The sequence below is a fragment of the Geotrypetes seraphini genome, chromosome 5 (genome assembly GCF_902459505.1).
Source record: "Geotrypetes seraphini chromosome 5, aGeoSer1.1, whole genome shotgun sequence".
Classification (NCBI taxonomy): domain Eukaryota; kingdom Metazoa; phylum Chordata; class Amphibia; order Gymnophiona; family Dermophiidae; genus Geotrypetes; species Geotrypetes seraphini.
The window spans coordinates 100151411-100166119 of record NC_047088.1 but is presented as its reverse complement, the minus strand read 5'-3'; the positions used below and the strand labels follow the sequence as shown (position 1 = coordinate 100166119).

Sequence of the window (14709 nt, the reverse complement as noted above, 5' to 3'; positions counted from 1 at the left end):
TGAAAACCTGACCTGGCTCCGGCTCTTAAGGACCTGAATTGCCTACCCTTGGACTATACAAAAACAGTATAAGGTGAAAAAGAAAAGAGACACGGTTCTGCTTTCAACAACATGTCAAAAAGTATGTGTTAGGTGCCATCAACTCGCGTTCAAGTCCTAACGACTTGATGAATTACAGATCTAAAAGGAAATCGGTCTTGTGCTAGTCCAGTAAGATCCTCCAGCATCCTCACCATGGTTTTTTTCAATGTGGCCAACCATCTGATTGCAGGTCGCCCTATTCGCCTGGTTCCTCCAATCTTCCCAAACATGATGTCCTCCGATGATCTTTCTCTTCTGGTGTGCCAAAATAACTTCTTCATTTGGACTTTGAGTGATATAGCCAGTTTGATCTCTTCCAGAATTGATTCGTTAATTCTTCTGGTGGCCCATGGCATGCATAAAATCCTTCTCCAGCACCAAAGCTCAAATTTCAAAAAGTATATTAAGTTAATACAGTACTACTACCATGTTTCCCCAAAATAAGACCTACCCCGAAAATAAGCTCATGATTTTTGGGGTAGGTCTTAATATAAGCCCTAACCCAAAAATAAGCCCTAGTCCCTGGACTGGCCGGCAGCAGCGCTTCTTCCTGCCCCCCCGCCCCCCTGCCGCACAACCGAACCCCTGCTGATCTTCCATCCTTTCCTCCTATCCGAACCCCGCTGACCACAAGCTATAAATACCTTCTTCCAGAGCAGTGTTGGGCCAGCAGCACTCTAAACAGGCTACTTCATGGCCTTCTTGCTGGGAAATTCCCTCTTCCGCATCACTGATGATGTCATCAGTAATGCGGCACATGGAAGGCCCCAGCGAGAAGGCCGTGAAGCAGCCTGTTTAGAGTGCTGCTGGCCCGACACTGCTCTGGAAGAAGGTATTTATGGCTTGTGGTCAGCGGGGTTCGGATAAGAGGAAAGGATGGAGGGTCAGCAGGGGTTCGGCTGCACGGCAGGGGCAGGTGCCCAAGGGTTCTGCTGCACAAGGGATGGGAGGGAGGGATGGAAGCTGGGCAAGGGTTCTGCTGCAAGAGGGAAGGGAGGGAGGGAGGGAAGGAAGGATGGAAGCTGGGCAAGGGTTCTGCTGCACGAGGGAAGGGAGGAAGTGAAGGATGGAAGCTGGGCAAGGGTTCTGCTGCATGAGGGAAGGATGGAAGCTGGGCAAGGGTTCTGCTGCAAGAGGGAGGGAAGGATAGAAGCTGGGCAAGGGTTCTGCTGCACAGGGGGATGGGAGGGATGGAGGAATAGAAAGATGCTGCAGAGGGAAGGCACAAGAGGATGGGTGAGAGAGGAGGAAAGATGTTGCACATGTGGGGGAGAGAAAGGAAAGAGGAAGAATTGGGGTGAAGAAGAAGGGAGAGATGATCATGTACATGAAAAAATAAGCCCTACCCCACAAATAAGACCTAGTATGTTTTGGGGGCCCAAAATGAATATAAGACACTTATTTTCGGGGAAACACAGTACCACTACTATTAATTATTTCTGGAGCACTATCAGACATTTGCAGTGCCATAGTTACAAAGGAGACAATCCCTGCTCGAATGAGCTCACAATCTAATCTATCAAGACAATAAACAAGATGCCAGGGTAGGGGTTACAGTTAGATGGTGAAGCAGTCTTGAAAAGTTGGGCTTTCAGTCTATTTTTGAACAAGGGAAGGGGCGTGACTGATGACCTCAGATACTCTATTCCAGGCATATGGGGCAGCCAGGTGAAAGGAATGAAATCTCTGGAATTGGTAGTGGAAGCACTTGTTTTCTTTTGTTTTGTTGGTGGTGTGTTTGTTTTTTTTACTTTGGCTGCTTTATATTTGAATGTCTTTATTGATATCAATCTCAGACAAGCAAAATGCAAGGTCCCCCTTTTTTGTTTTATTTCCATTTATTCCCTTTAAAGTGAACTATCACGGCAACCGCACTACTTCATCCAAAAGAAAGGAAGGAAACGGGGACTTGTGTAACGTTTTTTTTTTTTGTTGTTGCTTTGGCATTTCAAAGCTGACATTCAAAGCAGTGGGCACTGGAAGAGTATGTGACTTGCGCAGGATCACAAAAACACACAACCCCTAGATGCAGAGGCAGCAGCTCAACCAGTGAGTCACTGTGCAAAGATAAACGAATAATCTGATGACCACATTTCAGACATCATCGGGAGTGTCAAACACAATACAGATACCCAGTGACGTAGCCTGCTCGAGGCACCCCGGAGTTAGCTCCTACGTTCTCCGGCTCGCTTCGCTGCTGTCATCCTGCCTAGAACCAGGTCGCTGTTCTTCCCGGCAGCTAGATGGCGCTGTGCGGAAAGGCAGCGCTGCACGTTTACCAAACCCGTTGCCCGGTTCGGTGATTTGCCTCCGGTGTCACTCAGACATCTCGGGAGCAAGAGCGTGAGAGGGGAGAGGGAGGGCGTCGCGCTGCCTGCAGAGGTGGAAGGGGCAGGAGGGCGCAGATGGCAGGGAGGACGGGCAGAGCCGAGACCCGCAGCAGGGCAAAGGATGACATCAAGAAGGTGATGGCAGCCATCGAAAGAGTGCGCAGATGGTGAGGGGAGAGAGAGAGAGAGAGAGAGAGACACGCACGCACGGAGAGACAGCCAGCTCCGGGGGCTGGGATAGGCTGCTGGAGCAGCACGTGCTCACACTGTCAGGCCGAGAAAGTTTCCCCCAGGCTGAATGAGAGAGGAAAGAAAAGAGACAGCATAGGAAAGAGACCGCCAGAGGCAGAGAGACACGGATGGTGACAGACAGACGCAGTACTACTACCACTATTTAATTATGTCTGGAGTACTAACAGACATTTGCAGTGCCATAGTCACAAAGGAGACAATCCCTGCTCGAATGAGCTCATAATCTAATCTGTCAAGACAGATAAACAGGATGCCAGGGTAGGGGTTACAGTGAGAGGGGAAGGGAGATACAGAAGGGAGAGGGGAGCTGTGAGAAACAGCAAAGGATGGAGAGAGACTAAAAGCACCAGAAACAGAGACTGTAAGAAACAACCAGAGAGACAAGATGGGGTTGATGCAGAAAGCTGCATGTTAGAGCTGTTCCCCTGATGGCTGAGCACAAGGCTTCTAATGCCAGCTTAAGGAGGAAGTTGTGCCCATTGATGCAGTAAGCTAATCATATCCAAATTTGAAATGGGCAAACCTGCCAGATGTATGCACACAAAGTTCTACAACGATGGCACCGAGTACTGTGTATATGTCTGAGCAAAATGGAAGTGTCTGCAAACATTTGCACATATACATTAATGTTATTCTGTGGATAAATATGAGAATCTCAAAAATTTCTTGTGCATAAAAATGTGATGTCAATATTTATGTGCAAAGCAACATACCAATACATACACAAATACAGTTTTTCTCTGCATAGACCTGTGCGCAGAGCTGTCACCTCTCATTCTGTCTTAAAAGTTGTGGGCATTGTTATGTTTGCAGTAAAATGAAGAAACTAGCATTAAATCTTCAACAGCTGCTACTGCAAAAGAATGGACTAACCCATTGTATCGCAAACTATGTACCATGGCATACTAGTGTGCTACGGCAAGATTCCAGGTGTGCCATGAGAGGCATGTCCTGCAGGCAGTCAGCTGGTGCCTCTCCTCTCCGCACACACCTCCCCCATACATACACTGGCGTAGTAATTTGTATTTTCAGGGTTAGCAAGCACAGGGCCCCATCTGGAGGGCCTCCATGCATGTGTGGATGTCAACCAGATGAAGTCACACATGCACATGATGTCATCACGTTGACATCCATGCATGTCCGGAGGCCCTACAGATATGGCCCCGAGTTTAGTGTGCTGGGGCTTGAAAAAGTTTGCAAGACACTGGACTAACTCTTCTATGCCTCCACAGATCTGGCATTCAGGCTCTACCATTATGCTGGCTTTAAAATCTTCTGTGAACTTCTCTGTATTGGGGATGAGTAGTTAATAACCTCAATACTTTTTGTTTTAACATGATTGTGTGCTAGTGTCTAATGTGAAGTTTTGTGCAAGGTTAACTTCTGCACAAAGCTGTGTATTATTTATCCAGAAACTTGTATGCAGATGTCTCTAAATGTGTACTTCCGCTTGTGCTTTCTGCATCAGCCCCAGAGAAAGGTAGGAAAAATGTAGCAAATGAGAGACAAGGCAAAAACAGAAAGCAGAGAGAGAGAGACATGCACAGAAAAGCAATATGCAGTTCATAAAGTTCTCTTGTATTTCTGTTTAAGACTTGTTAAGTAAATAAGTGAAAAAAAATTGGTCCCTCTTTCATACACACAGAAGGTATATAAAGATACATATTCTGGGTGCATAAGTATGCAGGGAGGGAGTTTTAAGTGCATTATTCCAGATTCACACAAAGATCTTTGGTTTTCTCCCTATCTCACTTGTCCATAGGGAAAAGCGCTGGGTGACTGTTGGTGACACCTCGCTCAGAATCTATAAGTGGGTGCCCATCGTGGATCCCAGAGATGAGGTAACCAGCCCTGTACCATTTCTTATTACTGTTTCTGCTGTCTTTTTGTTCCACTTTTAGAATCCAATAAATATTTCCATATTTTCTTACCTTTTCTTTCCCCTTTTCATCTACTATCCACTTTCCTGGCAGGAAAAGCAGAGACTACAAACCCCTTCAGAAAGGCAGAAAGCACGAGAGAGACGCTCCCGACTCTCCAACTCTCACATCAGCCACCCTGTGCTCATGCTGGACTTAAATGGTAGGACACTCGTCCATCTCCTAGTACTATGACACTCTCGGAAAACATGGTAGAACCTGAGTTGTGACAGAGGGGAAATGAGCAGGAGAATGGCTAGAATAGTGGGCTGAGTGCCAGGGTTCAAATCTCACATCTGCCACTAATTCCTCTTATGATCTTGGACAAGTTTCATTTTCTCAGGCATTCAATTAGATTGTAAGCTCTTTAGGACAGGGACATTTCATACCGGATTACTTATTGTATGGTGCTATGTTATGTGCAGTAGTGCTATAAAAAAATTTGTAAGTAGAACCATAGAAAGATGAGACTGGAAAGGAATTTGAGAGATATGGGATGAGAGAAGGAAAAGACTGGAAAGTACCATTGGAAGTTGTCCACCCAGGGGTTCTCAGTCTGCTCCACTAGGACCACTTGACCTCTTGGGTTTTGCATGTACCCAAAATGAGTATGCATTTGCATGCATTACCTCCATTGCTTGGAAGTTTATCTTGTGCATATTTACTGTGGGTATTCTGAAATCCTGATTAGTAACATGAGTATGGGATAGCATATGGGTTTTCAACATATAAAGAATGTGTTTCTTTTGAAATTTCATCCCTGTCTTTTATAATTTATCCAAAATCCAGAAATCCATCCTTATATTGTGTTTAGGTCCCACCCAGTGCAAGGGGCAGGGTGCTGCCATTTTGAAGAGGCAAGCCCTAAGGCAGGAGGGAGTAGGCATCCCTTCTGCCACTTCTACAGGAAAAGGTATTGGGGGGTCTAGGGGAACCTGTCCCACATGGCCAGATATGGGGCGGGTTGTCAAGCTGGGAGGCCAGGCCATTGAACCACTATAAATAGTTTTTTGATTTGGGGAGGGGGGTAACTGAACCACCAGGGATTTTCTTAGGATGGGGTCCAGGTTCTCTGGATATGCACATAAGAGTTGTACAAGGCTCGTGAGGATGGGGATATTACCTGTCCGTCCAGAACGACACACCTATCTACTAGATATTAGCAAGGTAAGAACCTAATCTCTTTCTATTTAATCACAAACAGAAACACAGTACAATACGTCAACTAATTCTGATGTCATTACCAAATATATAATCTCCAGTGTCATAGTCATTATCTTGTGGCATTTTTTAAATATATTTACATTAATCTTTAAAGACCCAATGTTAGACTTAACTTTACAATTCCAGGATCATATGCATTGTTTCTTCACAGTGATTCCTTCCAATGAAGCTAAATTATCTTATCATTGTGTCCCACAACCCAATTCTCCATCACATCCTGTCATCTAGTGCTCTAATGTACAAATGTAAGAGATAACTACAAACCATAACTAAAGCCCTCTTTTACAAAAGCGCTAAGCATTTTAGCATGGATTTAGCGCACGCTAAATCAACATGTGCGCTAACCACTAAAGCAGGGGTGCCCACACTTTTTGGGCTTGCGAGCTACTTTTAAAATGACCAAGTCAAAATGATCTATCAACAATAAAATAAAAAAAAAAAAACACAAAGCACACTGTACACTGAGAAAATGTTAATTATCATTCCTATTCCAGGGTTTTTTCAAAGAGGTCAAGGCAGTAACAACCATACAAAAATAGACAAATGTACCCCCCTCCCTTTTTACTAAACCACAATAGCAGTTTTTAGCGCAGGGAGCTGCACTGAATGCCCAGCGCTGCTCTCGACGCTCATAGGCTCCCTGCGCTAAAAACCGCTATTGCGGTTTAGTAAAAGGGGGCCATAGTGCAAAATATAGACAGCAGATATAAATTCAGACACATTTTGATCACTAAATTGAAAATAAAATCATTTTCCTACCTTGTCTGGTAATTTCATGAGTCTCTGGTTGCACTTTCTTCTTCTGACTGTGCATCCAATCTTTCTTTCAGCCTGTATGCTTCCTCTCCTCCACATCTCATTCCCTCCCCAAACTTTTTCTTCCTCTCTCCCTTCCCTTTCTTTCTCCCTGCCTCCCTTTCTTTTTTTCTCTCTTCAGGCCCCCATTCTTTTTTTTCTGTTTCCCTTCTTTCCTTCTGTTTCCCTGCATGCCCCCTTTCTTTCTTTCTCCCTGCCCTCCCCCCAAACCACTGCCGCTAGGCAGTGACAGGGCACAGGGCAGGCAGGCAGGCTGGCCCCATACCCCTCACGTACCCTAAACCATCCCCCATACCCCCCAGTACCTTAAATCATCCCCCTACGTATCCCCCAGTACCTTTTTTAATCATACCCCCTGTACTTTTTAAAATCCCTCCTTCCCTCCCTAGATGGCTATCCTGGTATTTTAAACATCCCCTCACCCCCAGTACCTTGATGCAATCCTGGCGGTCCAGCGCTGCATCGGCAGCCTTCCCTGCTGGACAGCCGCCCAAGTTCCCATCTGCTGCGGCAGTAATAGGCAGGTGTGAGCCCTGAGCGTGCCTGCCTGGTCTTGTGCCGCCCGAATTGTGTCAGCTCGGCAGGCTCCCCCATCTGCGCCGGAAGTGAAAGTCAGACGCGAGCCCCGAGCGCGCCTGCCTGGTCCCGCGCCGCCGCTCGAATGGTGCTGTCAACTCCCGCGAGTCTCGCGAGAGTTGAACAGCATCATTTGGGCGGCGGCACAGGACCAGGCAGGTATGAGCCCCGAGCGCGGACTGGGGGAAAGGAAGGTCAGGAGGGCCTGGACCTGGCCAGCTGCACACCCCTCCAAGCCGTGCACCCGGGGCAGACCGCCCCCCCCCACTTGGTACGCCACCGACCTTCACCCCGCCCTGCCAGCACTCTGAGGCGGGCCAGTCAGGAGGGGAAAAAAGAGAAGGGAAGAAGGGAACCCGCTCTGCGATCGACTGGGGTCGCCTGAGTGAGCGACCTGTTGATCGCGTTCGACGTATTGGGCACCCCTGCGCTAAAGCATCCATAGGATAACATGCACGCGTTATCTTTTAGCACATGCTAAAAAGCTTACCACACCTTTGTAAAAGAGGGGGTAAGTCTGTTGAAACATCCTCCGCACTTTAGATGAGCCCCTCTTTGTATGCAGCCTTTCCAGTTTTAGCAGTTGATAACAATTAATTTTTTCATTCTGTCACTGTAGGTGCAGTCTGATATCTCCAGCAAACTAAAATGCATTTCTGAGCCAAAAGAAAATCTTTTTGCAGTGAATAGTTTGTACTTTTCTTGTGCCCAGAGTCACAAAATTAGAAAACAACTGTACATTCACACATAATGGAATCCTCCTTTCCAGAATTGTATAAAGATTATCCTGAATTTCTTCCAAAAATCTTCAATTCTTACACAGGAACAAAACATATGTGATAAGGTTATCAAAGAAATGTGACACGACACATTCTGCATTCTCAGAAATCTTAGCCAAGAAAGCTTGATGTGGAGAAATAAACATCCACAACAGGAATTTATACTGCTGCTTCTGTAATATTGCAAAGCAGATAACTTTTTAAATATTCTTCATCAAGATATGCAGTCCATGGCTTCAGGAAAGGGAAATCATGTTTAACGAATTTACTTCAATTTTTTGAGACCGTGAACGAACAAATTGATAGTGGAGAACCGGTGGACATAATATACTTAGACTTCCAGAAAGAATTTGACAAAGTTCCACACAAAAGACTTCTCAAGAAACTACAAAGCCATGGAATAGAGGGAGATATACTAAGATGAATAGGCAAATGGCTGGAGAACAGAAAGCAGAGAGTGGGCATAAATGGGAAGTTCTCCGACTGGGAGAAAGTGACTAGTGGTGTACCCCAGGGCTCGGTACTTGGCTGATCCTATTTAATATATCAATGACCTCGAAGAAGGAAAATCCAGTGAGATCATCAAGTTTGCAGACGACACAAACTATGCCGGGCAATCAGATCGCAGGAGGATAGCGAGGAACTCGAGAGCGACTTGTGTCAGTTAGAGAAATGGGCAGAGAAATGGCAGATGAAGTTCAATGTGGAGAAATGTAAAGTAATGCATTTAGACAATAAGAATAAGGAATACGAGTATAGAATGTCAGATGCAACTCTGGGTAAGAGTGAACAAGAAAAGGACCTGGGTGTACTGATAGATAGGACCCTGAAACCGTCAGCACAATGTGCAGTGGCAGCAAAGAAAGCAATAGAATGTTGGGCATGATAAAGAGGGGAATCACGAGTAGATCAGAGAGGGTCATAATGCCGCTTTATAGAGCAATGGTCAGACCCCACTTGGAATACTGCGTCCAACATTGGTCTCCCAACCTAAAGAAGGATATAGAATTGGAGAGGGTACAGAGACGAGCAACAAAGCTGGTAAAGGGTTTGGAGAAACTGGAATACGAGGATCGACTGAAGAGACTGGGCTTGTTCTCCCTTGAGAAAAGGAGACTACGAGGGGATATGATCGAGACCTTCAAAATATTGAAAGGAATCGACAAAATAGAGCAGAAAAAATTATTTGCATTGTCCAACTTTACACGGACAAGAGGACACAGAATGAAGCTAAGGGAGGACAGGTTCAGGACAAATATCAGGAAATTCTGCTTCACGCAGAGAGTGGTTGACATCTGGAATGCCCTCCCGGAGGAGGTTATTGCAGAATCAACGGTCCTAGGATTCAAAAGCAAACTGGATGCACATCTCCTTACGAGAGGCATAGAGGGATATGGGTGACTAAAATTACGTCTGGTATACATCGGGCAGGGCCTCTGTGTGTGCGGATCACCAGACTTGATAGACCGAAGGTCTGATCCGGAGATGGCGCTTCTTATGTTCTTATCACCTGTTACCCGCCCATTATCTGCCAGTTCCCCTGTGCTATGCATCTGCCACCTGGTCAGATTCCCATTGTAGACCTAATCTACCCAAAGTGGCATGGTAAAATGACAGGTTAGCTTTAGTCTGTCTGACAAGAATAATAGTCTCTGAATAATAGTCTCATTCAGATAGTGAGCATCCTTTGAGATAATGTGATGAACCACTTGCAGACGTGCATACGAATTATTTGATTGCAAGAACCCCTCTTTTTGCAAGACCTCAAAAGATTTACTTCCCTCCCCCCTTTTTTTTACAAGCGTCAGAGCTGTTACTGCCAAGGCCAGTTCTAAAATCCATGCTATACCCGTCTTTCTTTTTCTGTGATCTTTTGTAGTTTATGAAAGGTAACCTCTTTTTAATGGGGTGTCTTATATATCACTAAATCTCCCAAAGGATCCGAAGCAGTTTACAAAGCAATTAAATTGATTTAAGTAATGGCCAAAAATCTAATCAGGTATTTTGAATTTCCTTCTCTATCCCAACAGGCTCACAATAACTATAGTACCTATAAAAAAAATGATTACTTACATTTACCTATATAAAGAGAAGGAAGAGGGAAAAGATAATTCAATACTACAGGTGCATAAAATTAAAAGCAGGAAAAAAATAGCAAAATTAAACAAGCCCAACAAAAAGAATTACTAATAGGTGATTTTAATATGCCAGATGTTGAATGGGGTATCCCTAATGTGGAGTCTTCTAGAAGTAGAGAGATCCTGGATTCTCTAAAGGAGAATCGTTCCAGCAATTGGTAATGGAACCCATGCGAGATGGGGCCATACTGAACTTAGTGCTTACAAATGGGGAAAGTGTTTCTGATGTTACAGTGGGTGATCACCACATGATGTGGTTTAATATTAAGACAAGTATAGAGAGGGCTCATTCAAAAGTAAAGGTTCTAGACTTTTAAAAATCTAACTTTCCCCCCCTCTTGCTGTTCTCTATTTCTGTGAATAACACTATCCTCCTCCCTGTCTCGTCGGCTTACAACCTTGGGGTGATCTTTGACTCCTTTCTCTCCTTCTCTGATCAAATTGCCAAATCCTGTCACTTCCTCCTTTATAATAATGTCAAAATCCATCCTCTTCTCTCTGAACACACTACCAAAATCCTTGTCCACACTCTCATCACCTCGCGCTTAGACTACTGCAGCGCACTTCTCTCGGGCTTCCCGCGCACCTGTTTCTCGCCTCTTCAATCCATTCAAAATTCTTCTGTGTGACTCATATTCCGTGAGAGCTGCTGTTCTCACACTATCCCTCTCCTCAAGTCGCTTCATGGGCTCCCTGTCCATTTCCGAATACAGTTTAAACTCCTCTTGCTGATTTACAAGTGCATTCGCTCTGAAGCCCCCGATATTTCTCCTCACTTATCTCTCCCTATGCTCCCCCCTGTGATCTCCATTCATCAGGCAAGCCCCTCTTATCTGTACCCTTCTATTCTACTGCCAACTCCAGACTCCGTCCCTTCTTTCTTGTGGCACCGTATGCTTGGAACAGGCTGCCTGAATCAATACATCGTGCTCCATCCCTGGCAGTGTTCAAATTAGAGAATGACACGGGGAAAAAATCTGTCCCCGTCACTGCACCGTCCCCGGCCCACCATCCTCTGCACCGCCCCGTCACCGCCGTTCCCTTCACCGCCCCGTCACCGTCACCGCCATCCCTTTCACCGCCCCGTCACCGCCACTGCCATCCCATTCACCGCACTGTCACCGTCCCCGCAGCATCCATATAAGCCTCAGTACTGCGAAACACCATGAAGACAGAAGAGAGTCCTGCCACTACTACTACTGCACTGAGAATCTGTTTCAGTGCCTCTGCCCTGTAGTAAAAACAGAACATAAAATAAATCAATTGACTTGTCCTCCCTTGCAATGACGTGTCCCCCATGTTCATCTATAGCTCGAATCAGGTTAATTGTGCACACTAAAAATGTAGGAGGATCTGGAACGTGAGCGCAGGCAGGCAGTGATACAAAAACAGCAGACACCCGACTGATTGCAGTGTTCCGCCATCTCTCTCCCTCCATCTCACCTTAGATGTAGAGTATGCCGGCTTTCTTTTTCGCCCAGCCACACGTGCGGGTGCTCATTTGTTCAATATTCTCCTCTGACGCAACCGGAAACAGGAAGTTGTAAGAGAGGAGAAGATTGATCAACTCGAGCAGCCGCGCAAGCGCGGCTTTTTGAACGCGTGCGGCTGGACGAAAAAGAAAGCCGGCATACTCTACATCAGTGTTTTTCAACCTTTTTACACCCGTGAACCGGCAGAAATAAAATAATTTTTTTGTGGACCGGCAAACTACTAGGACTAAAATTTTAAAACCTTGTTTCCGCCCCATCTCCGCAAGCTCGGTCACCTCAGTAACTATAGAAAAATAGACAAATATAGTGCAAAATATAGACAGCAGACATAAATTCTCAAAACTGACACGTTTTGATCACTAAATTGAAAATAAAATCATTTTTCCTACCTTTGCTGTCTGGTGATTGATTTCATGAGTCTCTGGTTGCATATCCTTCTGTCTGTGTATCCTTTCTTTCATTTCTTTCTTTCTGCACTCAGGCCCAAGAATTGTCCCTTTCTATTCCCTCCCTCTTTCCTTCCTATGTCCTTAGTGCCCCCGGTGCCTCCTTCCCATGTCCTTAGTGCCCCTTCCTGTCTTTAGTGCCTCCAGTGCCTCCTCCTCATGTCTTTAGTGCCCCCAGTGCCTCCTTCCCATGTCCTTAGTGCCCCTTCCTGTCTTTAGTGCCCCAGTACCTCCTTCCCATGTCCTTAGTGCCCCTTCCTGTCTTTAGTGCCCCCAGTGCCTCCTTCCCATGTCTTTAGTGCCCCCAGTGCCTCCTTCCCATGTCTTTAGTGCCCCAGTGCCTCCTTCCCATGTCCTTAGTGCCCCTTCCTGTCTTTAGTGCCCCCAGTGCCTCCTTCCCATGTCTTTAGTGCCCCCAGTGCCTCCTCCCCATGTCTTTAGTGCCCCAGTGCCTCCTTCCTATGTCTTTAATGCCTCTAGTGCCTCCTTCCTATGTCCCTCTCACTGCCTTCTACACATTGTCCCACCCCCTCCCCCGAATCCTGCCTGCCTACCTTTCTCCCTCCCTAGCCAAAGCCAGCCTGCTGCCTCCCTGCCGCTAAAAAAAAAAAAAAAAAAAAGCCTCCTTCCTTTTCCCCTGCTCTTACCGCCATGCTCATGCTGCAGTGCAGCTACTAAAGCCGACAGGAAGTCTTTCCGACTCAATTCTGAAGTCGGAGAGGACGTTCTGGGCCAGCCAGGCAGCGATTGGCTGGCCCAGTACGTCCTCTCCGACGTCAGAATTGACGTCGGAAAGACTTCCTGTCGGCTTTAGTAGCTGCAGCGTGAGCATGGCGGTAAGAGCAGGGGAAAAGGAAGGAGGCTTTTTTTTTTTTTTTTTCTTCGTGCGGACCGGCAGAAATTCAACCGGCGGTAAGGAGGAGGGAGGGAGATGGCGGGGACCGCGCGATCCTTGATTGCCTCACTGCGGGGACAAGTCCATTCACCGCTCCACGGGGCGGTGAATGGCCTTGTCCTCGTCCCGCAGAGGCCACTATTTTTTCTTCCCCGTTTTGGCGGGTTACCCGCGGCTAGCCGCGGGTAACCCGCCACCGTGTCATTCTCTAGTTCAAATCTAAGCTAAAGGCCCACTTTTTTGAAACTGCTTTCAACTCTTAACTCCCACTCACTGCAGTCAGATACCTATACCCACTGTATCATTTCCTCTACCATAATCACGCTAACCCTGTAATGTGCTGCTTAAATTAGATTGTAAGCTCTTCTGAGCAGGGATTGTCTATTGTATGTTAAAATGTACAGCACTGCGTACGCCTTTTCAGCGCTATAAAAATAATAAATAGTAGGAATATCAAGGAATTATCTGGATGGGAACATCTGGAAGAAGTAGGAAAACAGTGGGCAAAACTGAAGGGCAAGAAACCATTTTGTAAGGAAAGTAAATAAAAGTAAGAGGAAAATAGGGCTGTTTTGGTACTCAAAAGTAGTAGCTGAGAAGATAAAGAAATTTAATTAAATTAAATATTCTGAATGTCTACTATTAAATTTCTGTCCGCTTGTTCTGTATGTGAAGGAGGCCTGAACAGCACACCAATGTAAATTCATTTTCCATTCCCTCTTTCCAGATTGACCCACAGTGCCTCACATCCTAGAACATCAGTGAGAAAGTTCCTGTATTTTTTTGTTTTCACTGTAGTACTATGGATGAGCTCAAACAGCCATCACAGTTGTGGGTTAGTGGTTTCTGGAGAAAGGTTATCCCTCATCTGCTGTTATAAAAGCTTTTAAAAATGCTTTGTGTTGTAACAAGAATCTCCCGTTCCAAGAAAAAGCTAAAGAACTTTGTAATAGGATTACATTTGTTCTTCCACCCTCTAGTGAGGCGTGTCATGTTAAGGGCATGATTTTGAAACATTAGTCTTTAATGATGTTTTCTCTGTGATTTCCCATTGTTTCCTTTTCAAAGGCCATGTAATTTAAAAGACCGGCTAGTATGGGTTGCTTTACCTATTTCCTCAGAAATATATACATTGGTTGTGGGAACCTGCCAATATGGAACTTCAGATGTGGATGTTACGTGGTATGTCTTCATACAATAGTAGTGCAGGAATTTCAGTTCTTGGGATGTATGAAGATCATACAACTAAAATCCATCTTTATCTTATCTTGGAATTGATTGCCCAAGTAAGAAAATCTATGTTAGGAAGACTTGGCGGTCCTTTTACTAAGGTGTGCTAAGGCCTTGATTCTATAAAGTCTGCCTAAAGTTAGGTGCTGATATTAGCACTGATTCTATAAATCTTAAGCACCCATTATAGAATCATGTTCAGCGTTGCCTAAGCTTGCTTAGGCAGCGCTCAGCATCCTAACATTTAGGCGTCCCCAATTTATGCCAGGATTTTCTATGCCTACAGTTAGGCAATGATATAAGAGCCTAATGGCACCTGAATCACTAAGAGACGCCTAACTCTAATACATTTACTCATTTTGTTAAAAATATTCAGTTTATTGTCTTGTATAAAACTGAGATTAAAATAAGGGAGGGTGAGCATGCGCTTGCTTTGAAACACCGAATTTTGTCTCTCTGGCATCCTTATAACTCTATGGGCTTATTTCAGAGATTAAGTGGAGTGTGTTTTTCTGAATTTGGTGATGGCT

At 45.4% G+C, this 14709-nt stretch overlaps 1 protein-coding gene across 3 annotated transcripts in view; it reads left to right on the top strand.

The window, feature by feature from the left end:
• The first annotated feature begins 2080 nt into the window (after nt 1-2080).
• Nucleotides 2081-14709, top strand: part of BCL7C (BAF chromatin remodeling complex subunit BCL7C) — a 57555-nt gene continuing 44926 nt past the window's right edge. Inside the window, exons 1-3 of one of the 3 annotated variants that reach the window (XM_033945568.1) lie at nt 2081-2130; nt 4426-4504; nt 4637-4745. In XM_033945568.1, coding sequence (XP_033801459.1) covers nt 2108-2130; nt 4426-4504; nt 4637-4745 — 211 coding nt within the window. In that variant the 5' untranslated portion in view covers nt 2081-2107. Of the gene's footprint in view, nt 2131-2374; nt 2579-4425; nt 4505-4636; nt 4746-14709 lie in introns of those variants that run through there. The other 2 variants (XM_033945567.1, XM_033945569.1) reach the window with 2 other exon arrangements.